Source organism: Chelonoidis abingdonii, chromosome 7 (genome assembly GCF_003597395.2).
Source record: "Chelonoidis abingdonii isolate Lonesome George chromosome 7, CheloAbing_2.0, whole genome shotgun sequence".
Taxonomy (NCBI): Eukaryota; Metazoa; Chordata; order Testudines; family Testudinidae; genus Chelonoidis; species Chelonoidis abingdonii.
In genome coordinates, this window is record NC_133775.1 from 7,428,278 (window position 1) to 7,455,115 (window position 26,838).

The window sequence follows — 26,838 nt, forward strand, 5'->3', positions numbered from 1 at the left end:
CAACACGTACATCAACTGCAGGATTTGCCAATATTTTGTCTTTAATTTGGCATGGGCGAGAGAACATAGATATCACTGTAGCCTGTGACCCAGGAGGTCAGAATGAAGGTGAGGCTGTAAAACAGTTGATACATAATTATGTGTAAATATGATAGTTGGAACCTTCAGAAGGATCCAGCATTAACTTAACCCTTTTTCCCACTCAAGTCAATGGAAGTTTTACTTTTGACTCTAAGGGGAGCAAAGTTGGGCCATTTTTAAGTGCTTTAGAAAATGACACTCTAGAGAGATGGGGTGCTTTACAAATGATAGACAGACAGAGGAAGTCAAAGAAGCTATGACAATTTACAGCAGCTTAGGATCTGCTTTACAGTGTCTGTCATACAGGGTAAAGGTCTTACTCCTGGGGGAATTATATGCCACTGCAGACATACAGAATTCATGTCCCCCACAGATTTCTTTGCTTCCCCGCAGAAAAATGACTTTCTGACAGGAAAGCAAAGGAAAGCTGCAAAAGCAGTTACCCACCCCTCCCAGCAGCATGGGTGTGTTGTTTCAGGTGCCCAGAGCAGCCAGTTGAGAGGTAAATCACCACTGGTGTTGGGGTCAGGGGAACTGGGGATGCCTTGGAATGTGGCTCCTACCATGCGTTGGGCTCAGCTGTTAGTCCTGGCTGGGTTGGGTGTGGGAGAATATGGTACTTCCTCTTTCCCTGCAAGGAGTGGATGGGGGCAGGGGCAGAGCCAGGTTAGACCCACCCCAAGAAACCTCCCTCAGTTGCAGGAAGCTCCACCCCTATCCCTCCCATTTCCTGACCTTATCATTCCTCAGCTGTGGGTGGAGGGGTCTCTGAATGGGGATCTGCTACCCTGTCCGCTCAACCCCTGTGCATCCGGACCCCACCATACTCATACCTCTCTGCCAAGCGTCACCCCACCACACCCAAAACCCCACACCAAGCCCCCCACATCCGAACCCCCACCCTGCCAAGCCTCACTCCCCACACGCAGAACCCCCCAATCCTGAGCTCCCCACACCTGAACCCCCACCTCACCCAGCCTTACCACCTGCATCCAGACCCCCCCACACCCAACCACCCCACCGCTCTGAATATGGACCCTCACCCCTACATGCAGACCGCCTCTTACTGAGCCTCCTGGGCTCAAACCCCCACCCTGCTGAGCCTCAACCCCTGCATCCGGAGGCCCCCTGTGCTAACACTCCCCTGCCGAGCCCCATGACCCATTCACCTTGACCACACCAACGGATCCCCTGCACCTGGACCACCACTCCACTGAGTCCCAACCAATTGCACACATACGCCCACCCCAAGCCACACTCTTGCAGCACCCAGACCCCCTCACTGAACCCAACCCACCAGACCCTCCCTGCTGAGCCTCAACCACCTTTATCTTTTCCCCCTGCAGAATCCCATTGCCCCTGCACCCAGAACCCTCCCAGTGAACCCCTGTGCATCCAGATCCCCCCTGAACCCGACCCCACCACTGAGCTGCCTGCACCCAGATTTCCCCACACAGAACCCTCTCACCCTATGTCTGGATCCCCCCCAACTCCCACTTGAATCCTGCAGGGCTGAGCCTGCCTACACACACCTGCTGCTCCTGGTGCAGAGGGGCAGGGTACCAAAGTGTTTCTGGGGCAGCCCAGCCCTTGCACTGTGTAAGGCTCAGGTGCAACCTCACTGCCGAACCCATGTCCTGGGGGAGTACGAGCTTCAGGGTGAATTCCTACCTCTGTGCAGCCAGTGGCCTGTGCTTTCCCCTCCCATGCTGGAGCCTCCACATTTATTTATTGACAAATACAAATTGCAGAATTTTACAGAATTTTAAAATATGGTGCATAGAAATTTTTTTTTATGCGGAATTTTTAATTTTTTGGTGCAGAACTCCCTCGGGAGTAGCCAGGTCTATCTCTCACAAGTAGAGCAACTGAAGTCAGTGGGATTACGACCAATGAGGATTCCAGGAAAAGGCCTAAGCAGAACAATTCGGTTTCCATCAAGATTTCCTGAACTGTTGCCCTGTCCTTTCACTGAAAATGTGGACGTGCCAATCCTAAAGTTGAATTTTTGTATTGGGACACAGCATTGGAAAATCTCTCCCCTTGAAAGAACCTCTCCATATTGGATCCATCAATGGCTGTTAGTCATGTGTTTCCCAGACGTATCTACCTGATTGCTTTTGCCAACTTTTTTCTTATAGACATCCTCATTCCTCATTCTCCTTGCAACGTAGTACATCAGGGAGTGCAAGGGGAAAAAGTCAGTGTCTTTCAGAATGGATTAATGTTAATTAAGTTTGCAGGGGGAAAGAAAAGAGCTGAACTTGTGCTCTCTGCAGTTCAGGAAGCATGAAAGTATTGCCATGTGCATCGATACACAGGAGGCTGCCCCTGACACACACAGAAAGTGGAGGAGTTGCTCTGCTGAGAAGTTCTGACTAAGCTAAAATGATGTCAAACACAGGAATTTAATCTCCAGGAAATGGAAAACAGATTGGTGTGATCCTCACTTGTAAGTAGCATGAACTGTAGTGAAGGGTGAACCACAAAGATTAGTTTGGCTCACAGAGGGATGAACAAGTCTGGATGCTTCTCTAACAGATCAGAAGTGGAGCTGGGTAATCTATTTGCAGCAAACCATCTACTGGATGAATTTAGCTCTTTTCAGATGATCAGGAATGGACTTTGATTGTTAATCAAAATCATCCAATGGGTATTGTATGCAAACATATTGCAAATTGCTTGCTAACTTGTTCTTCAAGTAGTGGCTATTCATCATCTTCAAGTAGTTGCTATTCATCAAACAGGCAAGTTTGAGGAGTGCTTACTTCTACTGGTGAGCACTTACTCCCATAAGTAGTTCCACTAAAGTGAATGTACTCAACAACATAAGTACTCCACAATCTAGCCCTGTGAGACTGGCCACCTAAATCACATGGTTTTGTTTCTGGATGACTTCCAAATCACCTGGGACTTTCAAGATGGCCATGTGAACACCTCAGCACTACTACAGGTATGAAAATGTGTTTGAAAGAGTATTTATGTAAACATGAATATTCTCAGCACTTTCCTTTTCAGCAACCATTCTTGTGAACCGAATTTTACTTGCAGAAATGTTGGCCAGAAGGATAATATGGAGAAAAGACCTTGAAACTTATTTCTCCCACCTTGTGTGTAGGAAATCATCCATATTAAATACTTGCTTCTACATATCATGCAGAATTATCTGCAGTTATGCTGACAACTAAGCGAGTAGTTCTAATGATTACAACATATCCCACAAACTCCACTGTTAAAAAAGATGGCTCTGGAAGTAGAAAAACTATCAGGTCAAATGTGTGAGGCCTCTTTGCATGACAGCGTGATAATGAAGGTAGGGAAAGTTGACACTGGGTAGACAGAGTGACTGCAGACATAGTGCAGACATACCTAGATAAATGGACAGTCCTTCAAACCACATGATGCCACTTTATACCGTTGTACCACTTGAGCTGGTACAAAGGGTCGCAGCACTTTAGTCCAGATTGATATCACTGGGGAATGAATCAGTCCAAAGGACAAGTACAACACAATCGCTGACAGAGCAATCTTCTTTGTAATCCTGTTTTAGTGAGAATGGGCCAAATTCTCTGCTGGTATAAATAGGCACAGCTACATTGTCTGAATTTGGTCCAGTATCTTCAGCGCTAGAGGGTCATTCTGTCTCCTTTCTGATTCCTTCTGTAGCCTTTCTTATGAGGACGCCAACAAAGCTACCATAATCTTGCCAATTCTGGCACTGGTTCCTGTCCTGTGGAGACCAGTCCCATGGGAGGGATGCCAGGAAAAGAAACCCATTTCCTGTAGGTCACCAAACAACCATAATGGGCCAGATCCAAAAACCATGGACGTTCAGCAGAGTCTTTCTACTATCTTCAACGGATTTTGAATCAGCTCTATGGAACTGAGCTGTGTGTTCCTTGGCCAAGGAACTAGGCACCTGGAACCTCTAGGAGACCCTGCTCTGAGGCAGTCCATGTGACAGGCAGCCTAGGAGTGGGGGAGCCTGGTAGCTCGGGCTACCCAGCAGAGGGAGCTGAAAAACGGGATAATTTCAAATTTTTCTGGCAAAACTAATATTTTCTTTCAGAAGGTGCTCGGTATCTGATAGGTGGCATAAACAGCATGCACAGACACTGGCTGTAACTAATACCTTGCTATGATGTGAGAGGGTCTTTACATTTTCATTGACCCTGATTTTGAAATCTTTCCCTATTTCCTCCCACCCCCAATACTTACCTTGAGTGAGTCAACCCTTGAGATAACTGTGGAGATAGGGGAGATAAAATCACAAAGGGTGATATTTTAGGGCCATGTAGGAATTCCACCATATTTCCATGACTAAATTTCAAAAGCACTAAACAATCCTATTCCCCAACTTTAGGTTAGGCAATACATTCACATACACATGGACATGATCCCTATTTAATCCCCATCCTCTCCTCTTTGGAACCATTGCAAATTATATTGTCATGTGAAAAACATTGAATTATGGCTTTGATTCCCTTCTGTCCTGACTGTGATGGAGCTAGTGAAGGGAGGATGATCTAGAGGCTTGGATTAAATCCCAAAAGTTCACAGTAGAAATCAGGGATTGTTCCAGCACTGCCACCTGGAAACCATTCAGAGTGGGGAAAAGATATCCAACTTTTTTCCCATCTAAGAAGAGATTTGGTTCAGGGTAGGTTAAAGTTTCAGGTGAAGATTCATGCCAGTTCTTACTTGATCTGAACCAGTTCATCCATCCCCAGACAAAGGGGTCATTTTACATTATGTGCTATTTCTTTATCTTTCTCTTTTCTAGCAAAACTTTACCTCATTTAACTTCAACCATTCCACTCAGAGAGTGAAATTCTGGCCCCAACTGAAGTCAAAATTTCAGTCTATAGATCTCTTTTTTCCCCCTTTCTCTCAATCTACCTTCACAATATTCTTTGTCTTACCCCATCTTCTTTAAACATAGACCTCTGCATAGTTTGCATTCTTCGTTAGTAGACCATCCCTCCCATTTATCCCATTCTCCCCGCTCCTCCGCCAAAAGAAGCCATTTCAATGTTCATTTCAGAGACAGGTCAGAGATGCAAAGTTGACATCTGGATGTGGATCCAAGCTTCACCAACATTTGCAGCTCTTCAGATCCAGAAGGACAGAAGCTCTCTGCAAAGTTGATATCTGCATTCAGACCTGAACTGCTCCAATTTGTGGATGGGTTTAATTCTGGAATTTTGTTTTGGTATCATGGGCAGTTAATCGGCAGTTTGCTGTTCTGGGAAGTGCAAAAAGAACTTTGAATGATGGCTGTGATGGATCTGCATAGCTCTGAGCACAGGGAAGAATGATGGCTATTGGCATGTGAGAAGGGAGATTTCCAACCAGTGGGAAGGTGTGCAGTATTATTTGTCTTTTTGAAGCTGATCCTTCTCATCTGTAATACCAGACTACAGTATACTACAAACACAGCTTTATTTCTGCAATTAATTAAACATATTCTTTCTTCTAAGACTTAGGCTCAGATCCATAATTGGAGATAGGCACCTAAATCCCTTTGAGGATCTGAGTCTTAAGCCTAGTGCTGATTAGGGAGAATTAAGTTATGCAAAAATTGCTATCCATACCAACTTTGGGCCTGATCCTGCAACGGGATCTTTGATGCCCAGGGACAGTTTTAGGAGTTGGAGTACAAAGTGGCTGTCTTGGGTGCCAATTTCCAGGGGGCGCTATACTGCTTAGCCATTTTTTTCTTTACTGATTGGATGGCTCCGTTTTTCTTTGTTTGTTTCTTTTTGGCTCAGTTCTCAGCAGACGGGGGAGCGGGCGGCACGGAAAACGTTTTCCACCCTGGGCAGCAGAATGCTTAGAGACGTTCCTGCTCAAACCCATGCAGATACCTAGAAATAAGAGCAATGCCTGTATTCTGTGCAGCTTCAGGGCCATAGATTTCTTCTGCCCATGCCCAGAATCTATTCTTCTTGTTGACACAGCAAATCTTAGATGGAGTAGATCCCATGCTCACAGCTAAAACAGCAGCATATAAAAATAACCATTGAGCTAATTGGTTTGCAGCTGCACCTCCAGGTTACCTTCTGTGTGGTCAGTACACCATTAATATTTCTTTAAAATCAACTGAATGTCAGGGGACATTAAGATGCATTCCAGGTGTGGACTGCTTGCTCTAACCTGTACATTCAGCAGCTCAGTGTGTGTGCTGCTCATCCTGCCTGCAGCAGGTATATTCAAGGGCAAAAATGTCTTTGCCTGCATTACGCCTATTACTCTTCTATGCAGGTCCCATGCATTCTGGAACATACCTGGGACATACCACAGCAGCGAAGGGGATTTTTAATAAGGTAAATTGACAGCAGGAATACCATGGGTTTTATCATGATTGATACAATACAACCCTTACGGAAGTAATCAAGTGGAGGCCACTGCATTTTGGTTTAGGGTGTCATACCCAAAAGTGCCTAAGGGCCAGATTGACAAAGGTATTTGGGTACCTAAAGCTGCAGATATGTGCCTAGTGAATATACGAAAGTACTGAAGCAGGTCAGATGCTTTGACTGTCATGGGATTTAGCTGCCTAGCCTGCCAAGGCATTTTGTAAATTCCATGAGATGCCTATCTATAGCTTCATGTGCCTAATTACCTTGGTCAAGCTGAGCATTAGGCACCTTTGAAAACATCCCCCTTAAATTCTAGTCCTCTCCATCAACAAGATCAAAATGTGGATTGTGATGAAATAAATATTTTTGAAATTGGATCCATTTTTTTTAACCTGAAAAAAAAAAATGTCCTCAAAATATATTTGCGGGGTGAGCTGGAACAATGTTTGGATTTTGTTTTTCTCTTGTGGATCCTATCACAGCCCCTAAATAGAGGTTTCAGGCAACGAATGGCTAAACGTACATCTTGTAGTCTCGCCCCAAGATAACAGCAAACATTCTTGTCTTGTGCCTCTTTCATTGAGGAAGCGAGCACATTCCACAGCAAATCAATCTTCTCTCTTGCTCTCTGCTCCTTCAGAAAGCGGGGGGTGGGGAGAGCGGGGAAGGGAATTTTGCTTCATACAGATTCCAATGGCTTGAGCAGATCAGTGGCCACAGCTGCTGCAAATTTAATTTGAAACAGCAGAACTAAAAGATCAATTCAGGAAGCACCTGCGGCCAACGATGCTTCTCTGTTGTTCAAGAATTCTCAGAATCTACTCCATCCTTCAGCTGCGCACCAAAGCTGTACGTACTGGATACGGTCTCATAGGCCAACAAAATGCATGGTAGTTACTTCTTTCGATCAAACCACTCTGCTGGGTGCTATATTTAATTATATGTTCTTGCTGAATGGAAGAATATAAGCTGTGCTTTTATTTCTGTCCTTAACCTCTTGGGGCTATGCAGCAGAAATTAATTACCATCCTTCTATATAGGCCTCTCATCCCAGTGGAAGGAGCAAGAGGCAAGCTGCAGCTGATACCTGTATACTCTGCCAAACCAAAGAAAGGTACAGCATTCCTTCATGGCTTGGCAGCAAGTGAGGACATGGCCTTTGGGATGGCTTCTCCCACAGTCCTTATGCACAGGAGAGCTTGGGTACCACAGTTGTCCCTATCACAAGGGCACACAAAGATGAGAAGTCTACTCAGGTCCTCCACCATGGATCCATGCAAAAGCCTGCTCGCAATCTGGCCCTTCACTTTCATGGACTCAAGAAGATGATTGTCTCTGCTCTTAGCTAGGTTTTATTTTTGGCTGAATGTATATAATTAAGTTTTCAAGGTAGAACACTTCATATTTTATTCTTTGGATTCTACTTTTGTGCTGTTTGAGTCTCGCACTTCTTCTAACACACATGATGAAATCCTGTAGGTATTTCTGGAGAGAATCTGAATATATTCTTATGCTTTCTGAACCTCAAATAGATTTCAGAGCCTAGATAAAATGACCTAAGGTGACATCGCTTGGCTATGAAGCTATTCACAGCTTTCTTTAATTTTCCTTTAGACTAATGAAATTCAAACTATTTATGGAATTCCAGAATCTGAGACATCAAAAACAAATGTGGCCTATTGGTCCATCTCCCTGCCAAGCTAGGATTGTTCCCTGTAGCATGGAACACCATCTAGTGTTTTGTCAAACTAGTTTAAAAGTTCCAAATTATGGGTCTTATGACTTTTCTCTAGAAAGACTGTCCTACAGCCTAATATATCCCACTGTCAAGAAACTTCTCTTGATATTTAGCCTAAACCTTCCCTTCCTTAATTTCACCCTTTACACCTACGTAAACCTCCATGTGCTACCCTAAACGATTCCTCTCCATCAGTGCTCCAACCATTCAAATATTGTGACTCCTCTCCCCACCCAGTTAGCATTCCCTTGGCCAAGCTATAGACCTTTAGCCATCTTAATTTTTTCTTGCCAATCAATCCATCCATTCTACCCATGCCCCCAACCAAACAAGTGTCCAGCCAATCTTCTTTGAACTCCTTTCACTTTCTTAACCACCTTTTGTCAATGTGGTGATCCAGAATGGAACACAGTGGATCTGATTCCTTAGTCTACGCTGGCATAAGTGAGAGGAGACTCAGACCCATTATTTCACGTGCAGTCCTTCAAAGATAATGCAGAAAGCAACCATGCTCCATAAAGTGATGTCTTCCTGCATGGGATTCAAAACTATCTGGACCTTTTTATTCTAGCCAAACTCATGTTTAATTTCCTGTCCATTACCACTGCAAGGTGTCTCTTTTAGCAGTAGGACTTTCCAGGTCTTCCCCTTCCTTTTTGTGCACTGGTACTTATTTTCATTTAAATAGTTAAAAATATAAAGACATCTACACAAGGCTCCAGACGCCCTATCACTCTATTAATATTACACCAATAAACAGTTAATCAGACAGGAACTCAGCCAGTTGGTTGTCTCCAAAAAAAAGTCCTTTCTGCTCCTTCATCATTCTGGGACCATACGCTCAGCCCTCTCCAAAACCTGCATCAGACAGATGTCTTTTGTAGCGTCTCCAGAGGAACCAAATACAGACTATTGCAGACCCAGGGGGGAAGCAATTTCCATGGTCCCCACTTGTCAGCAGCCTCCTTGCTTTTACAAAGGGGAACCAGTGGGAGTATGCCAGGGGGAGAAAGGCAATCCTTCAGGTAGGCAGCACATGTGGTTTCAATTATTTTCCTTTCAGTGCATTAGATTCCATGTTTCCAAATACAATCTCACTTTGCAGTTTTCTGTCTGTCTCTGAACTTGCTAAGTTGTTTTTTTAACATTTCCCCTGTTCTGAGTGATTGCAAATTAGTATCACCTGTAAATTTCGTTAACATGCCATTTACGCCTTCCTTTAAACCACTAGTGAAGACATGAAGTAAGATCTCACCCATGGCTGACTGATCTGTCCATCTAGGCATTTATGCCATGTTCATCAATGTAGTATCCAACCCTGATAGAATACTACTAGACCCCTCCTCGATCCATCTCACATAGAATCACAGAAATGGAGGGCTGGAAGGGCTCTCAAGATGTCTTGAGCCTCAAACCTGAAAATTGTTTGTATTTTGTTTATAACTGTCAGAAATATCCATTAACATTTTGATGAAAACTAACTCTTTTAGTTGTTTTAGTTTTCATCAACATTTTCCATTGGAAGAAAAAAAAAACATTTTCTGACCAGCTCTGTTTTCAACTTAACTCCACAAGCTCTTCTCATCTACAAGTGATTCCTATCTTTCTGCCCTAATGAATTTCCAAATCATATCTGAATATATGCCCTTCCTTCCCTCTTGTATCTTTTCATTTCTTTCTCCATCTGATATTATTTAACTCTGAAGTTTTATTGCTGAATAAACTCTGCGAAGCATTCAGGATAAACTTTGTGTCAGAGAAACTTATGGGCCATTAAGTATTATCATATTCTATATGAAGGATTGCAGGAGTTTTGCAAACAAGGTCCAATCAGCCAAATGTTAAGACAATATAAATCTAGATCGCGTCTTTGTACAGAGAATACAACCAGACAAGATTCGTTAGTCCAGCAATTAATCCTGTTAATGAAACTCACCTCATATTTGCATTGTGCACTGTTAGTCCCACCAGGGACAGGAAAATGCTACTAACTGTGGCAGATTTGGCAATTTCTTGCAATATCCTTGGGAGACCGTATTGAATTATGTTTAAGTATCTTTGGAGCCGATTGTATTAAATGAATTGTTTATGTATTCTTGTGGGCTGGGATTGAATGTAACCTCTGCGGGGAAGGGTGGAGCATGGATGTGATAGGTGCGAGAGCTATGTGCCAGGCAAGAATGGGCTTTTGGAACAAAAGATATTACATTGTTTTCTTGGGAATTTCCCCGGAGAAGTTTATGCGAATTCCACACCTCTGGGCATGCAAAAATCCAGCCTTTTGAAACTACGCCTTGAGGAGTGAGCCATTTTCTGCTGGTCACCTCTTACAAGAGGCCAAGATCAAAGGGCCAAGCTGTATAAAGTAAAGACTGAACTATCCCTGGTTGTTCTGTTTCTGAATCTGAGACAGTTATGAACTTGTAACCCATGGGGAAAACTCAGCGGTGGGTTTTGAAGGACTGACACCTACCAGAGCCTGAGGCTGGAGTTGGGGTGATTTTGGGTAAGTCTTTTAGCATGCACATAGGTTATTTTACTGTTTTTAATATGTTTTCTTGCTGATTATTTTTTACCTTAACAATAAATGTTCTTGATTATAGACTGGTGTACAAACACCATGGGCCATTATGTTGTTCACAACCTCTGGAGAGCAGGGGTGGTGGAATGATTTGTATAGTGGGGATGCTGAGGGACATTGACTGTAAACCCTGTATATCAGTGGTCCTCAACCTTTTCGTCTGGCGGGCACCAGACGAAGGACCGTGGTGGCGGTGGCGAATCCACTGAAATGCCGCCGAATTTCGGCAGCGTTTCGGCGGCGACGCCTCTCGATGACATCTCTTGTCGGCGGCAAGTGGCGTCATCGAGAGCGTTGCCGCCGCCGTCCTAGCTGGAGGCATTTTGGCGCATGCTCCACCGCTGACCAAGACGTGGGCACATTTAGATGCCCTCGCGGGTGCCATGGCATCCATGGGCACCGTGTTGGCGACCCCTGCTGTATATGATGGAAACCACTTCCAGCCAGGGTGTGCTGCAGAACCCCTCGCATCCCTAGTTCCAGTACCTATGCTGGAGAGAAAGCAAAACACAGACTCTGGCCAGTTTAGGCCATCTAGCTTGCTGGGAAAAGCACAGTCTAGTCAGGTAGTTGTACATCCAGGAAAAACCCTAGTCAGAAGAAAGTGAGATGTGGGTCTCTGCCCAAGAGAGGTGATAGCTGAGGAGCTGGGAGCCTAGAGCGGGTGCCCTGGGTGGACCATAGAGGGGAACACCCATGCGATTGCTCAGAATAGTGGCACTAGCACTTATTCCTAGCACAGGATTGCCAACAATCTTATGAAGAAATGTCAGCCAATGTTATCTCCAGGGTGCACAGGGGAGGACGACAGTGCAAAGATAATGCATTTCCTTGGATGATACTAGAGAGGAGAAGATCATTACAAAGCACTCCTCTCAGGATGTGGGATCTGTCTGGGGCACAGATGCGCAAAAGAGCCCTTAAGGAATAAATTGATATCCCTGTGGAGGAAAAAGGGGCCTGGCACAAAAAGGCATCAACAGTAGCTCAAGTGGCAGCTATATTTCCAGCAATGCACCGTAGCCCTGCAGTGTTGAGGTGATTACTGCCCCAGGGAGAGGGGAAGAGGCAGTGGGAAAGCTGCCAGGGGAGAAGCTGACAAGGACAATGACGTTTCTTAATGAATAAAATAACTTAACAGAATGGTACCCCTCTCAGTACATCGACCTGTTCTTGTTTTCACCATGGTGCATCTGATCTGGTCTGAATCATAGGTGCTGGACTAGGGGTGCTGGGGGTGCTGCCACACCCCCTGGCTTGAAGTGGTTTCCAGAGTATACAGTGTTACAGTTTAGTTCAATGGCTAATTGTTGTCTTTCCAATAAACACGACATATTGCCTTTTCTCCCGAAGAAGATCAGCACCCCCAGTATACAAATTGTTCAAGCATCCCTGGTGTGAAAAAGCAAAGTCTATGCCATCTAAACCTACAGGGAGCTACCTCCTGCCACAGTATCACACATTTGATATACATTAGCTGACACTTCAGATGCCTTCCATTGAAACGAGTACCTGTAACTTTATAGGGAAGAAGGTAACTCACCCTCTTCGCTCACCAAAATAACCTTGCTCACTCGGAGAGAGAGAGAGAGAGAGAGAGAGGTTAAAGGATCTACAGACAGCTGCTTACTTTCCAATTGGTTGTCCAGCAGGTGTATGCTCCACTTCAAAGCCTGCTTGTCTCAGCACATCAATCACAGTATTGTTACCCAGGAAGTGACCTAAAACATGGACAGAAAAACAGCAGCATCACTCAAACTGCTCCTTGAGGGTACTCCCTCCTGTCAACCCAAGCTAGGAGGAGTAGGTTACCAAAGACAGGGCTGGCTCCAAAGGCAAGCAAGTCAGGTCAAGCAATTGGTTTGGGCCCAGACTCAACTATTCACAGCCTGGTCCACTACTGCTCTTTGGGCAGAAGGAATGAGACTAGGCAATTCACAGCCTGACACGCTGCCCCTTATGCGCCAGGGATTGATCGAATGGGTAGGCAACTCAAGGGCCAATTCTTCCACAGTAACTTGGAGCCTGCAAGTTGTTGTGGTAGTTCTGTATAGCTGCCATTTTAAACCCAAGCTCACACTCTAAATCACTCCCTTACCCGGGTTTTACAATTGTTACTGTAAAAGGTGAGAGACTATTATTAGTCACCTTAACCGTATTCAGATTAGGCTTCTATTCAGGAGTAAGACTGGGTGGAATGCAGGACTAGATGACCTCCTGAGGTCTCTTCCAACCCTAATCTTCTATGATTCTATGACACAAATACTCTGCTAAATATCACAGTGCCATCAGGCCATGTTTCTATCCCTTGTACTTAGTGTTCCTAACATTTGTGGAATGGGTTAGGCTTGCGTGATTCTTTAGGGCATAGTTGTTTCTCTAGGATAATTGGCTAAAGTGGGGCTCAGAGTGGATAGATCTTATGCTGGTTCTCTGCACATCAGTGAATTTCAGCGTTGACTGCTAACCCCAAGCATTAAAAAAAATCATGAGATCAGCTTAAAAATCAGGAGACTAATAAGAATGAATTTTGGATTCTTTTCATTGGTCTTTGGGATTTGTCATAAGGGTGCCTTTACTCCATACTGCCCTGTTGGGTGAGTGTATTATGGCTGGCACCCCCACCTTAGTTTCACTTTCCAAGGTTGGTCTTCTCAGCTTCCCAGATACAGGGCTGTATGGGAGATGTTGCTTAGCTCTCCAGCCAAATCACAACAATTGTAATTCCTTCTAAGGTACCAAGAGTCCAAACAGAAAATTTCTAAGCAAACAAAAATGTTCTTCTATCCTTCAGGCCTTCTCCTTAGCCCACCCGCTGGGCCTTATTCGCAGCTCCTTTCTGAAGCCCCACCCCCATCCCTGGGCTTCAGAGCCTAAGATGCTGCCTAAGCTATTTTTAGTGCCATAATGCAAGCCCGAGTCGGTCAACCCAGGTTCTGAGACTTGTTGTTGTGGGCAACCACTTGCATGTAGACGCACTCTAAGGATTCAAGGATAATTCAGTCTCCAGTCTCTTTTAAGCCTCAGTCTCCCTGCCTAAACTGCCAACAAGGATGCTAATTAGTATCAGTTGTGAGGGTGATGTGGTTATAGGGGTTTTAGTGCAACCCGCAAGCATCATAAACAGTGTTTAGCCAAAAGACATTTCTTTAAACTATTCAAATCACATTTGCAGGCCCTAACTTGTTCCAGGATTCCACTACCTCCTTTTCAGAAACATAAACATTTGATTTCCCCCCTGACTAACTTGCTTATAACTAAAGCCAAAGGAGCAGCTCCAAAAATGTGTTCCACGCCCTCAGAGGGGAGAGCAATATGACATTTGTGAGCGATTAATTTGATTTGATCATAACTGGATTTTGTTAAGCAACGCCAGAGCAAACAAAGGCCCAATCCTGCAATTGGTTGAACAGAGAGCTGTAAGTGGAATTAGGAACAAAGATGTTTCCATGTTCGTACTTCAATGTCCTAGTTTTCCTTGACATGGAATTCAAGTTTTGCCAACATTTTTATTGGTAGGAACAAGGGTCCTGAATCTTATTAACCTTTGACCTTTACATCATAATACCAAAAGAAACCCAATTATAGCTCTTAATTCATTTAGTCCTGGGAAAAAGTAGCATAATGACAACCCTAAATCCTCACCTATTCAACAGATATGACCAGGGCAGCAGCGTTACCAGCTTCCCAACAATGTACTGTAAATACATTCGGGGTGAGAGATATTTTGGCCTTCCAATCCCTTGGCTTCTCTGTTAAGACTGCTACCAAGGATGCCACCTGTGGATCTGGTTGGCTTTTGCTGAGTACTTAAGTTATTTAGGTTGAGGAAAGTATGGGATTGTGGCAGTTTTGTTCTCACTGCATTCCAAAATTGGACACGCTTGTTTTCTGCCTTCTGGAATTTGTAGTGGACTGAAATACTGCAGTGTTGGGGATGACTTGAATTAATTAACAATTTTTGTCATGCAGATAACTGTCCACCAGGATGTGGACAGAGACCATTAATCATTTCACCCAAAAGTTTTTGGATTCTATCAACATTTGTTCATTATTTACTTGGAAGGAGTCAAACCAGACATGTAAATGTAAAAAGGCCTGCAATCCATCACTGTGCCCTGAGCCCTCCAGTCTTCTGCCTTAATTATTCATTAGGAAAACATCCCAATGGTATCAGATGGATGCTTAAGATTTGCCCAGAAATTGCAGGGGATAAGAGAGGTTCCTGCTAAGTGTCATAAACCAAGATTGTTCTTGATATCAATATTTTTCAAAGCAGACAGTTCACACTAGAGTTGGAGCCCCTTTACTCCAATGTCCAACAGACTATCTCTCAAAGGAGCTACTTGTTCCCTGAAAGTTCACTGTGCAGAGCTGGTTTTGAAGTGAGAAACTGGCCAGACAGTATAAGAATCTAACTACAAACACCCTAATGATGCAGACTGTACAGGGTCAGAAGTTTGTCGCTCTTGGGGTACCCAGGTATTTTCAAAAAGTAGCTGCCTGGATGAGCAAAGTCCAGAGGGATTCAATCAATAATGACAGTGTACCCAGCCAAGCAATAGGCTAGTTGTCTCATCTCTTCGCTCATAGCCCTAAGCCCACTGAAATCAACTGGAATCTTTACATTGACATCAGTGGGTTTTTGGACCATGCCCTAATTTATAACTAAACTGACTCTTTTATCAGCGAAACACTGTAATAAGCAGCATAGTGAGGAGCTTACTGTACAAGTCCTCTTCAATCTGACCTAAAATATTTGCCTATTTGATTTTGCCTAAATGGCAGAATCTGAAACCCTTTAACTTCTCCCATTCATGCATCCTTCCCACTTTGCTGTGTCTTGTTTGCAGTGATACTTGAATGTTGACCAGTTTTGCCTTGCTGCTCACTTTACTTCTCCTCTCTGCAATATTCACCCCCCCCCGCTTTTTTTTGGAATAAAATTTGCTGTGCCCAACTTCTTATCTCTCCATGAATGGATCTGAAGATATGTTCTAGCTCAACCTGAAGTCATAAGGTTGATTCAGGAAGCACTGGATGAAATTCTATGGCCTGTGTTAGGCAGGAGGTCAGACTAGATGATCACTATGGTTCCTCCTGGCCTTAAAATTTATGAAAACTGCACACACACTGTGACCTTCCTCGGCAACTCATATGCTGAACTTAGCTCATCTTTGCAGCAGATGATTTTCAGCGGATCTGTTGGCCAAATGAACGCCAATTTCTCCAGCACACTCAAACATATTTCAGTGCATTGTGAACTAATTCCCTGCACTTCTTACTTCCTGCCACTTTATCACTAAAGCTGTTAAAAAAATAAAGATTTTATAAAATTATTTTTTATTTTTATAATGGCTTGGGTATATTTCATTCTCTCTTCACCTACTGAAAAATAGCAATACCATTTTTGCTAAAACTTTCCAAATGGTCAGAAGTGTCAGAGAAGAGGCCTGGAAAATATCTCCCTAAAAGGTAAAAACTTGAGGAAGTTATAATTATTGAAAACTTTGTGCATGTGGAAATAGACAACTAGATTAGATAGATAGATAGATTAGATAAATAGATGGATGGATGTCAGGTCTTCTGCGCTGCTACTCACTATTTATCCTGAACCAGGATGAAAAATCCCTTTAGTATTATCCTGATTTATTGTGACAGTTGATGAGTGCTAGGGCTAAAAAGGTCAGAATACCTACTGTCCTGGGAATGCCTTGTAACTATGCAGAGAAAAGCAGCTGAAAGGCGAAATAAAAGACCTGCCACACAGAGGTTTATGGTAATTCCAATATCAGGCACAAAGACGAATACTGCAAAATCTCCACTAACAATTTAAGTTAAAATAAGTTTCATTGTTGCAAATAAACCATGGCAATAATACGCTGGGTATTATATTTCTAGGCTTAGAAGGATTTGATTTTTATCAGTAAATGTTAGTAAATGTTAATTTCACTGTATACACACAGACTGACAAAAATATTTCCCTCTGTAATAATCAAAATCTACAGACAGGGAAAGTAAGAAAAATGCTGCCTAAGAGCTTATCACAGTTTGACATAAGGATATATACTTTGCATATTTTGACATGCAATGTTGACAACTTGTGTTTTAATGGTTATAAAGCTTTAACATTTTTTAATCTCAACGCCTACTGTCATTAAATAATTATCTGATACTCCCAACATTTCCTGAAACTGTAAACATGTAAAATAGATAAATATACAAAAAATACTTTAAGCCCATAATTTTGCACAACTGTGAAGCTTTAAGTAAATAAAAAATACAAAATAATAAACCAATATTCTGTCAAAATTAAAAAAAAAAATTTCTCCCAAGCCTATAAATATATCTGTGTGTAGGATGCCCATGACAATACAGGGCAAGACTGTTCGAATGATAAATAGGTCCTGTACAAAGTTAAAATTTGAGCCATCTCTTGAAAAACTCTGCCACTCTACATTTCTAACAGGTCCTGGACTGAAGCATATTTAGAGTCAACTGCTGCTGTTTTTTGTGAACTCGATTCACCAGAAGGTTAGGATGAGAGCCAGGACACGAATGGGGAGTAAAGGCAGTCCATCTGCTTTCTAAAGAAGAATGATATCAATGACTTTTGTGAGAGGGTAATTTTCAATGCTAAACATACAGCGAACTCAAGGTTTGGCCACAATTTGCTTTAATAAACTGACTACTTTGTAAGAAGGATCTCTGTGTAACTCCCAACTAAAGTCAATAGGAGTTTTGCCATTGACTTCATTGGGGCCAGGATTTCACCCCTTTAGCTCAAGTGGTATGAGTCTGTGTTTAGGGGTTGGACAATCTGAATTTTTCAGTGAATGTGTTTTCACAGTGTGACGTTGCACTCTATATGATTTTATGAAAATATGCTAATGAGTATGAATATAATTTAACTGAAATATGCTTTGTGCAAAAGGTCTCTTGTAAGGTACCATTACTAATCTTATAATCTACTGAGCGTGGTCATCCTATCTGTATAAATGTACCACTCTTGTATCTGAAATTAGAAATATAAAATATAACTCTGAGGTCCTATTGTAGTTATGCAAAGTGTGGGCCATTAATGGTGGTTTGGAATCTTGATGGCTCCCACCAACCAGGACAACTGACTGTGGATGGTTCTGTTTGCTTGCAGGCCTTCCTGTGAGTCAGGCTGGGAGGAATGAAGGCTTGGGGTCTTACAGTGACATGTGATCATGTCACCTGAACTGGAATTCATCTTTAACCTGGTGCTTTTCCATTTAGAAGGAGGGGGTGGGAACCCAGAGAGAAACAAAGGGTTCCTGCCTTGTGTAAAAGATATATAAGAGGTTGAAACACAACAAAGGGGGCTGCAGTTATGAGAAATCCCCTAGCTACCACCTGAGCTGGAACAAGGGCTGTACCAGGGGAAAGAATTGTGCCCAGACTAGGAAGACGTCCAGTCTGTGACAGAAGCTTATTTGAAACATCTCTGAGGGTGAGATTTTATCTGTATTCAGCTTTCTTACTGTATTAAGCATAGACGTGCATGTTTTATTTTATTTTGTTTGGTAATTCACTTTGTTTTGTCATTACTTGGAACCACTTAAATCCTACTTTTTGTATTTAATAACATCACTTTTTAATTATTAATTAACCCAGAGTATGCATTAATACCTGTGGGGGGGCGAACAGCTGTGCATCTCTCTCTATCAGTGTTATAGAGGGTGAACAATGTATGAGTTTACCCTGTATAAGCTTTATAGAGTCTAAAAGGTATTTATTTGGGCTTTGGACGCCATTGGGAGTGGGCATCTGAGTGTTGAAGACAGCAGCACTTCTTAAGCTGTTTTCAGTTAAGCCTGCAGCTGTTATGGGATGTGGTTCAGACCTGGGTCTGGGTTTGCAGCAGGCTAGTGGGTCTAGCTCAAACCAGGCAAGGCACTGAAGTCTTAAGCTGGCAGGAAAAACAGACTCAGAGGTAGTCTCGGCACATCAGGTAGTAGTCTCCAAGGGGGTTTCTGTGATCCAACCTGTTATACACAGTGCCTAGGGCTGGTCAAAATTTTCCCATTTCACCTCGTTTTTCTGATAGAAAACTGCTGTTTTGACTAAACGGAAATTTTCAGGGCACGTGTCTGCTTTCCTCAAAAAAAGCTGGGATTTTTCACTGGAAAACTGAAAATCAGTGCAGGGGTGGGAGGTGCGTATGTGGCAGGGCAGAGAGGTTGGCAGTTTTTTAACTAAAAGACAAAACAACCTTTGTTCTTAATTTTTTGCCACAAGTCCAATTTTTCCACTGAAAACAACAATGAACATTTTTCGTTTTCATTTGGGGCAAAATAGTCTGGGTGGGCCTCGGAGGGATGCACCTCTGAGAGCAAGAACCATGTTGTCCTAGATATTAAAACTCTGCCTCACCATCTTAGACATGAAATGCCATCAACATTGTATCTAAGAATCAGCATCAAGCCATAGCCCTAAGAAGTTAAATAAGCCCACGAGTTCTTACAGGCAAAAATATTATCTTGTTTTGGTGACAGGAGCACGAAGAATGCTTCTAAGCAAATGTTATGTGCTTTATCTGGATTTGAAGATCTACTACAAATTACTTGGTCTGTTTGCTTCAGGATTCATTGTTCTGGGGCTTAGAGGGATAAAGTGGTACAAAGAAGCAAGAGATAATTCCTGCACAAAAGGTCTCCATGGCAGAGCCTTTGAAGTTATGCTAAGAACGGTTTGCTAGGCCATTAGCAGACACACAGCAGAAACCTGAACTGTTTCCATGAGCGCTACAAGCAGAGCTATTTTCTGCACAATTAGTCATAAAAAGGGCCAATGTAAACTGTGTCGGGAGGTCTCAATTCTTTACATTCTCCATGCCGTGAATCAGATGTTATGTATAACGTTTTGTTGTCATTTAGCCCTCGGGCTGCTTTGCAATGAGCAGCCAGCAGTCTCTATTCCTCGTTTTCTCTGACACTGATTTTCAATGCATTTGGCACAACCCGAGTGTTTATTGTAGTTAAACTTCACAAGAACTAAGCAATCAGCTGAGATACAAAATCAAGTGCTGTATAGTCACTGTTGCAGCAAATATTTACTGGCTCCTTTACTGCTTCTCCAAACTGTGTATTTTTTGAGACAGGTCTACCTTAACATTTGCAGAGGCTGAGTGATTAGTGCATCAGGAAGATGCCATGCTATTTTAGTAAGCAGTCAACACGAATTGCCCTCTGGAATTTTTAACCTCTGCATTGTGTCAATCCACTCTCCCTCAGTGACCTCAGACACACTCTCCTGCCAGCAAACTCCATTCCTTAAAATGTTGTGCTCCTATTTTTCATCATTATGCTCCATATTGGAGGTCTATTAATGCCCTGGAGTTGCCCCATCTGCTTAGAGGTGCTTTCATCCTTCTGAATCACTCTCTTGAAATCTCATTTTACAATTAAAGATGGCCCTGAACCCAACACCTAGAACAACTCCTGGAATCTGTAGAACATTGGAGCTAAATGCAGATCCAGTCTTTGCGATCTGGGCCCATGTCTATCTAAAAATTTCCTTTCCTCTTCAGTTACCTTTTGCTGCAAAGTGTTTTGTCATTGTTGTGTGAATACATGATATGTTAAAATGAAATTAATTGAATGCATTGGGCTGGGATTAATAGATTTCAGGGCTGGATGAGAACTCCTTTGTGTGATGCAAAATATTGCCAATGAAATCTAAAATCTTACAAACTTCACCTCGTTTGGATCCATAACAAACTAGAAGGAAACGCAGACCAGGTTGGTCAAGAGCTTCATGGAGGCTGGTGCTCTTTAAAAAAGAAGCTAGACCCAGTTTCAAGCAAACCAGGATGGATTTAAACTGTTCGAACTAAAGGACAACCCTGACACAAGAACAAATGGATATACACTGGCCATAAATACACTTAAGTCAGACATTGGAAGAACGGTTCTATCTGTCTGAGTGAAGCTCTGGAACAGCCTTCCAATAGGAGCAGCAGCAGCAAACAACCTAATTAGTTTGAAGATGGAGTTTAGTAAGCTTATGAGTGAGTTTAAATGATGGAATTACCAGAGTAGCAGGAGATTGGAGTTGAGGGCCCAAGAGGTCCCTTCCAGTCCTACATCCTAAGTCCTATATCCCAAGTTCTTATGGATTTATGGTTTAATGTCAAAACCCTGCAATATTTGTGATTCCACATGGTTCCAGTGTGAAATGCAGCAGTTCTTCTCTCCTTTTGCTCTGGGATTCTGTGTTCCCAGGATTCCAAGTATCATGACAGCACTAACCCTGAGCTACCAAGAGCAGACATTCCTTTTTCTAACACAGCTTCCTCTTACATTCAGTTGAGTGTTAAGTCCAATCCAACATTAATAGAGCTGCCGGGAAAAGGCAGAAACATTTTGGCAATATATTTTCAAAATTTTATGCAATCATTTCTTTGTTCAAAATGTCAAACGTTGGGAAAAAATAGTGAAAGAACATTCAAAATAAATTCTCAAAACTGTTTGCCAACCCTCCCCCCCAAAAAGCTATGAAAATTCTAAAAATTTCAATGCACTCCAATTAATAGTAAGCAATGTTCATCACAACTTTTTCTTTTCTTTTCTCTTTTCATTCATATTGCACGTTAATTCAGGGTTCGTGACAATAATAGTGTTCGTGACAATATTGTCACGAACACTGAATCAACTCACACTATGCTCCTCCAAACTGTCACTTTCTGTGGTGGGCATTAATCCTGACCAGGGGGCTCCTGGGCACGATCATAATAGAAAAATTGAAGAAGAAGGACATCAAGTAGCAACAAGATTAACAGGGGCAAATGCAGTGTGAGTACCTAACTGCTGATTTTCAGCACTTCTGCCATTCCAGTCTTCCCCTTCTCCACAGGCACATTCATCCACCCCCAGACAGACACAGCTACTTAATACACCCAGTCTTGACCTTCACCGTCCCTTGCTGGTCTAGCCCTGCCTATATCCCAGATGGAGCCTGCATCCACACATGCACCCTCCCCCAGGCACCATTCCCCCATAATGAACCTCAGTCCTAAATTCTCTTTTGCTCCTTTATGCTAGGTAACAGGGGCTGGAGTGGCATAAATTGGCCCCAAAAGTCCCAGTTCACACCAGGGGAAGACTCCTCAAGCACACGCACTGTGGAAGACAATCTGAAGGTTGCCTTGTGCACACGCCTTCACAAACATAGCATGTGTCTAGGGCCCTACTAAATTCATGGCCATAAAAACCAAATCATGAACCATGAAATCTGGTCTCCCCTCGTGAAATCTGGTCTGTTGTGTGCTTTTACCCTACACTATACGGATTTAATGGGGGAGATCAGTGTTTCTCAAACTGGGGGTCCTGACCCAAAAGGGAGTTGCAGGGGGGATCGCAAGGTTATTTTGGGGGGGGGTCGCTGTAGTGCCACCCTTACTTCTGTGCTGGCTTTAGAGCTGGGTGGCCGGAGAGTGGTGGCTGTTAGCCAGGTCCCAGTTCTGAAGGCAGCACCACACCATGCCATTCTTACTTCTGCACTGCTGCTGGCGGCGGCACTGCCTTCAGAGTTGGGCTTCCGGCCAGCAGTCGCTGCTCTCTAGTTGCCCAGCTCTGAAGGCAGCGCTGCTGACAGCAGCGGCGCAGAAGTAAGGGTAGCAGAACCACAACCCCTCTACAATAACCTTGTGACCCCTCCCTCCAACTCCTTTTTGGTTCAGGACCCCTACCATTACAATACTGTGACATTTCAGATTTCAATAACTGAAATCGTGACATTGACTATTTTTAAAACCCTCTGACCGTGAAAATGACCAAAATGGACGGTGAGTTTGGCAGGGCTCTACACATGGCACAGATAGCTTGACTGAGGCAGGTCTGGGGATGGGAGGGAGCACTGCAGAGATACCAGGCAGCCTGGAGAGGCTGCTGCAATTTAAAGAGGCCCAGACCAGGATATCTTAGCTTTGCTGAGGGCTACCCCAGCCCCTGGAAGAGGCCAAGATCAGGAGGAAGAAAAGTTCACTTAACGCCCTGCCTCTGCCTGGTTCTGTGCTGCACCTCTTAGATGGGCAATGCAAAATTGCACCGGTGGTGTCTGTCCTTTTCAGAAAAGCTGATTCTAGGGGTAGGGGAATGAGAGTCACAACAATATTTTGCACTTACAAGTATTACATGAATGAGTGTGTGTGTGTAGGGGGGGCGCTTTCTGATTCCTTATCTTGGGTGGGGGGAACTGAGACCAAAGTGTGCGTTCAAGTACTTCTGTGCAAACAACAGTTTTGTAAAGCAGGCCTGCATGAACATGACGCAGCCCCAGTTTAGATGCAGCCGAAGAAATCTTTTCCCATCCTATTTGATGTGGTTCTTCTCGGCCATGCAAAACACTGACTCACAGCTGCTTTTGGACACTGTCATTGGAATTAAGAAATAAAACATAAAAGGGCAAAAAGCGCAGCACTTTGAACCCCATGTGGGGCCCCACCTGCCACTTCATTCCTTCCTTACATGTAATCACCTCCCCTGCTGCAATTGTTCAGCACTTACAAAATACAGTTTGGACCAGGGCCACCCTGTAGATTATTGGGGAGTGACTTAAAGCCCAAAGTCAATGAAGTTACTCCAGATGGATGCCCGTGTAACTGCAAGCAGATTTTGGTCCCCCCGTGTCTCAGTTAGCACTGCAGTGCCACGCTGTACGTAGAGAATCAAACCCAAAAACCTGCACAGACTTACAGAGACTCAATCCAAGATATTGTTTCTTGCTGTCCCTAGAGGTAGTGAAAACTCATTCTTTCAGCACATCTCTGCTCTCATATCTTCCTTTCTCAGCTCTTCCATTCTGCTCAGTTCTCTTGACTACATGTCTGTGTCCTTCTCCCATTGTGTCATCTTTGTTTCTTATCCCAGGCTGTCACCTCTGTGTTTGTCTAACCGTTTGTCTATAGAAAATGAGCTTTTGATAAAAAACCATTTTTTTGGTAGAAAGTGCCTGGTTTATGAGGAAAAAAATTGATTTTTCACCAAAAAAGGAAAACTCAAAACTAAAACACTTTCATTTTTGGCCAATCAGCTCCCCCTCCCCCTGCAATTCAATTAAAAATGCCATCACAGTTCCTCACACGAATTATAATTTAGCTGTGTCATACCCCCATTCGCCTCTATGGGCTGGTTTCCCCAGCTGGACTACATTTCCCATTATGCACATGGCCAAGGACTCCCAGAATGCATCACAGCAGCTCAGCAAGACGGTGGAGAAAACAAAGGCATCACATTTTCATGCACATATACCACAGAGTGGAATTTTCCCACTGAGAGCAAGCAGATAAGAATGGTCCTACTGGGTCAGACCAAAGGTCCATCTAGCCCAGTATCCTGCCTTCCATCAGTGGCCAGTGCCAGGTGCCCCAGAGGGAATGAACAGAACACGTAATCACCAAGAGATTCATCTCCTGTTGCTCATTCGCGGCTTCTGGCAAACAGAGACTAGAGACATCATTCCTGCCCATACTGGCTAATAGCCATTGATGGACCTATCCTCATGAATTTATCTAGTTCTTTTTTGAACCCTGTTATGGTCTTGGCCTTCACAACATCCTCTGGCAAGGAGTTCCCCAGGTTGACTGTGTGTTGTGTGAAGAAATACTTCCTTTTATTTGGTCAAAGGATGACCACTACATTTTACTGTAAATACATTAAATACATTAATTGTTGATTGGACATTGGACATTGCGGTTTGATTCTAAAGAGAAGGGGCAGACAATACAGAAAGGTGTCCACCTTTTACACAAATGTCAATTCATGATCTTATTTTAGACCTGTTTCTTTAGGATCTCAGCTTACCTTTCTTTCTGATGCTAGATGAACCTGCAAAGAATGCATTTAAAAAGTGAACAGGGTCTTTTTGAAGGGAAACTTAAAGAGACAGGATTTTTTAACATGTATTTTTTTGCTTGTGATTACAACTGTGTGGGAACTGGCATTTCCATGTTGTGAGAAATTCTGTGATTTCAAAATTTGTTCAAAACTAGAATGAAAACAAAGAATATAGAAATTCCCCACAAAACAAAATTAAAAAAAAAATCATTTCGGGTCAGATGAAAAAAGCTGCTTTTTTTGACTTTTTCCTCTTTTTTCATGTTTATAATATGAAATAAAATAAATTTTGAAACGAAAAGTCATTTCCAAATGGGAAATTGATACCGTCTGTTCTGAAAGTGTCAAAACAGAACATTTCACCCTGCTCATGTTTTTTTAATATTTATTCCCAAACAAAAGTTAGTTGAAATTTACGTTTCCATGGAAAGTTTTGATTTAAACAAAATAGCATTTTCTGATGAAAACATGTTTTGTTGGAAAACGTTCAATCAGCTTTACTTGTGACAGGAGCTGGAATGATATCACCAGGAAATGAAATCCATGGGGAAAATACAGTGCGGGCTGTAGCTTCACATTGCCCTGCCTTTTCCAGGGGTGTGAGAGTACCTCACTGTCTATGACCCACTTAGTCCTGAGCCCCAGTTGAGACTACAGGCAGCAGGGTTTATCCCTTTTACAAAAGACGGTTGTAACATGTAGGAAAGGAAAGTTTTTGTCCTTTCGATGGAAACAGATGCTTTTCACCACTATTTATAGGCTGCTCAAATAGCATGGTAAGAAATGCAAACACCGTTATTCACTTTAGTATTTACTGAGCACCATCAACAGGTTGGGCAGTCTTCACAGTCTGGAAGAGGATGCAACCTCTCTCCCAAGGGTGTCCATGACTGGGATTGTGACTTTGGTCAAGTAGGTGGTCTCTTACTATCTGACTGAGATCACCAACTCATTTCAGATACACCACTGAAAAGCCCTAGACTAGGAACTACACTCCAGTTACGACAGCTGGATTCAGACAGGTAACCTATGAGTGAAGTGTTTCATATTCCATCACAAATTCTCCAAGCAATTTCGGAATGTATAAGGTCTTGCTTGCCAAAAGCATGGGGTGAGAACCATTTCCAGAGCTCATAACTCTGGCTCCACTCTCTGCGAAGATGATAACTAAAGCGATGTGAACACATGACTAAAACAAACACAACGATAAACCCGAGCCTGACCTCAGCAGAGTGCAAGGCTGAGGAAAGCTCCTGACAGTCAGGGAAAAACTGTTCTTGCACTCTGAACATTTCAGCCAGTTTTCAAAAATATTTCTGTTTCACCCTCAGCTAGAACCCAATCCTATAGGATTGGGATCTGATTCTGGGTACGGCCCATGATAAAAAGCACAATGTGCATGGCCTTCCTTATAGAAAAGCCTTTTGGAATTGAATAAGGATGCAATCAATAGACTTTACAGAAAATCAATAGGGTTGTGTAGATATTACTCTAAAGATCTAGTGAATTGAATATAAAAATGATAACCTTTCTATAAAGGATTTTGAATCATCCAACAGAATGCTTTGGTACAGCTATAATTATTAAATTCTAGAGGGTAGTTTAAAAAACCTATAGAAAGGTTAGAGAGACAAGGTGGATGAGATAATATCTTTTCTTAGACCAACAATAAATCAAGAACGTACATGGCTACCACCACACTGCATATAGAAAGGTTATCATTTTCTATTAAATTCCATACCCCTTTTCTAAAAGTCTGGACTGAAAACCACAAATGAAACCTTGCGATGCACGGGATAGGTCTCCCAGATTCTGATTTGTATTTTTCAGCTGATCTTGAGTGGTTAAACGGATACCCTTCACCTCTTAGAGGAATCAGTTCCTATAGGTTCATTTGGATTGTGGTTGCAAAACTTTATAAGAGACAAAAGAGACAAAATGTGCATTTGAACAACACCACGGGCGCCCACTCGCTCAGATGGTGACCACTTTGTAGCTTTGGAGATACAGGACATACCTCCACATTGACACAGAGCATGTTGAATGCTTTCTAGGTCAGTGTTCTTCATGTGGACAACAGCTAGTAGGAAGTAAAGCTCCATTAAAATTCCTTTTAAAAGAACAGTACCATGCTCTATTTTACAAGGCTCTTTAAAAAAAGAAGACAAAAAAACTAGTTATTAAAACACTGGAATCCCTAGTTACTGACACTTC

General features: G+C 42.9%; 1 protein-coding gene across 2 annotated transcripts in view; it reads right to left on the reverse strand.

The window, feature by feature from the left end:
* Positions 1 to 26,838, reverse strand: part of TRABD2B (TraB domain containing 2B) — a 447,226-nt gene that overhangs the window by 44,577 nt on the left and 375,811 nt on the right. For both annotated transcript variants that reach the window (XM_032805060.2, XM_032805059.2), the window contains exon 5: positions 12,393 to 12,483. In XM_032805060.2, the coding sequence (XP_032660951.1) occupies positions 12,393 to 12,483 (91 nt within the window). The remainder of the gene's footprint in view (positions 1 to 12,392; positions 12,484 to 26,838) is intronic.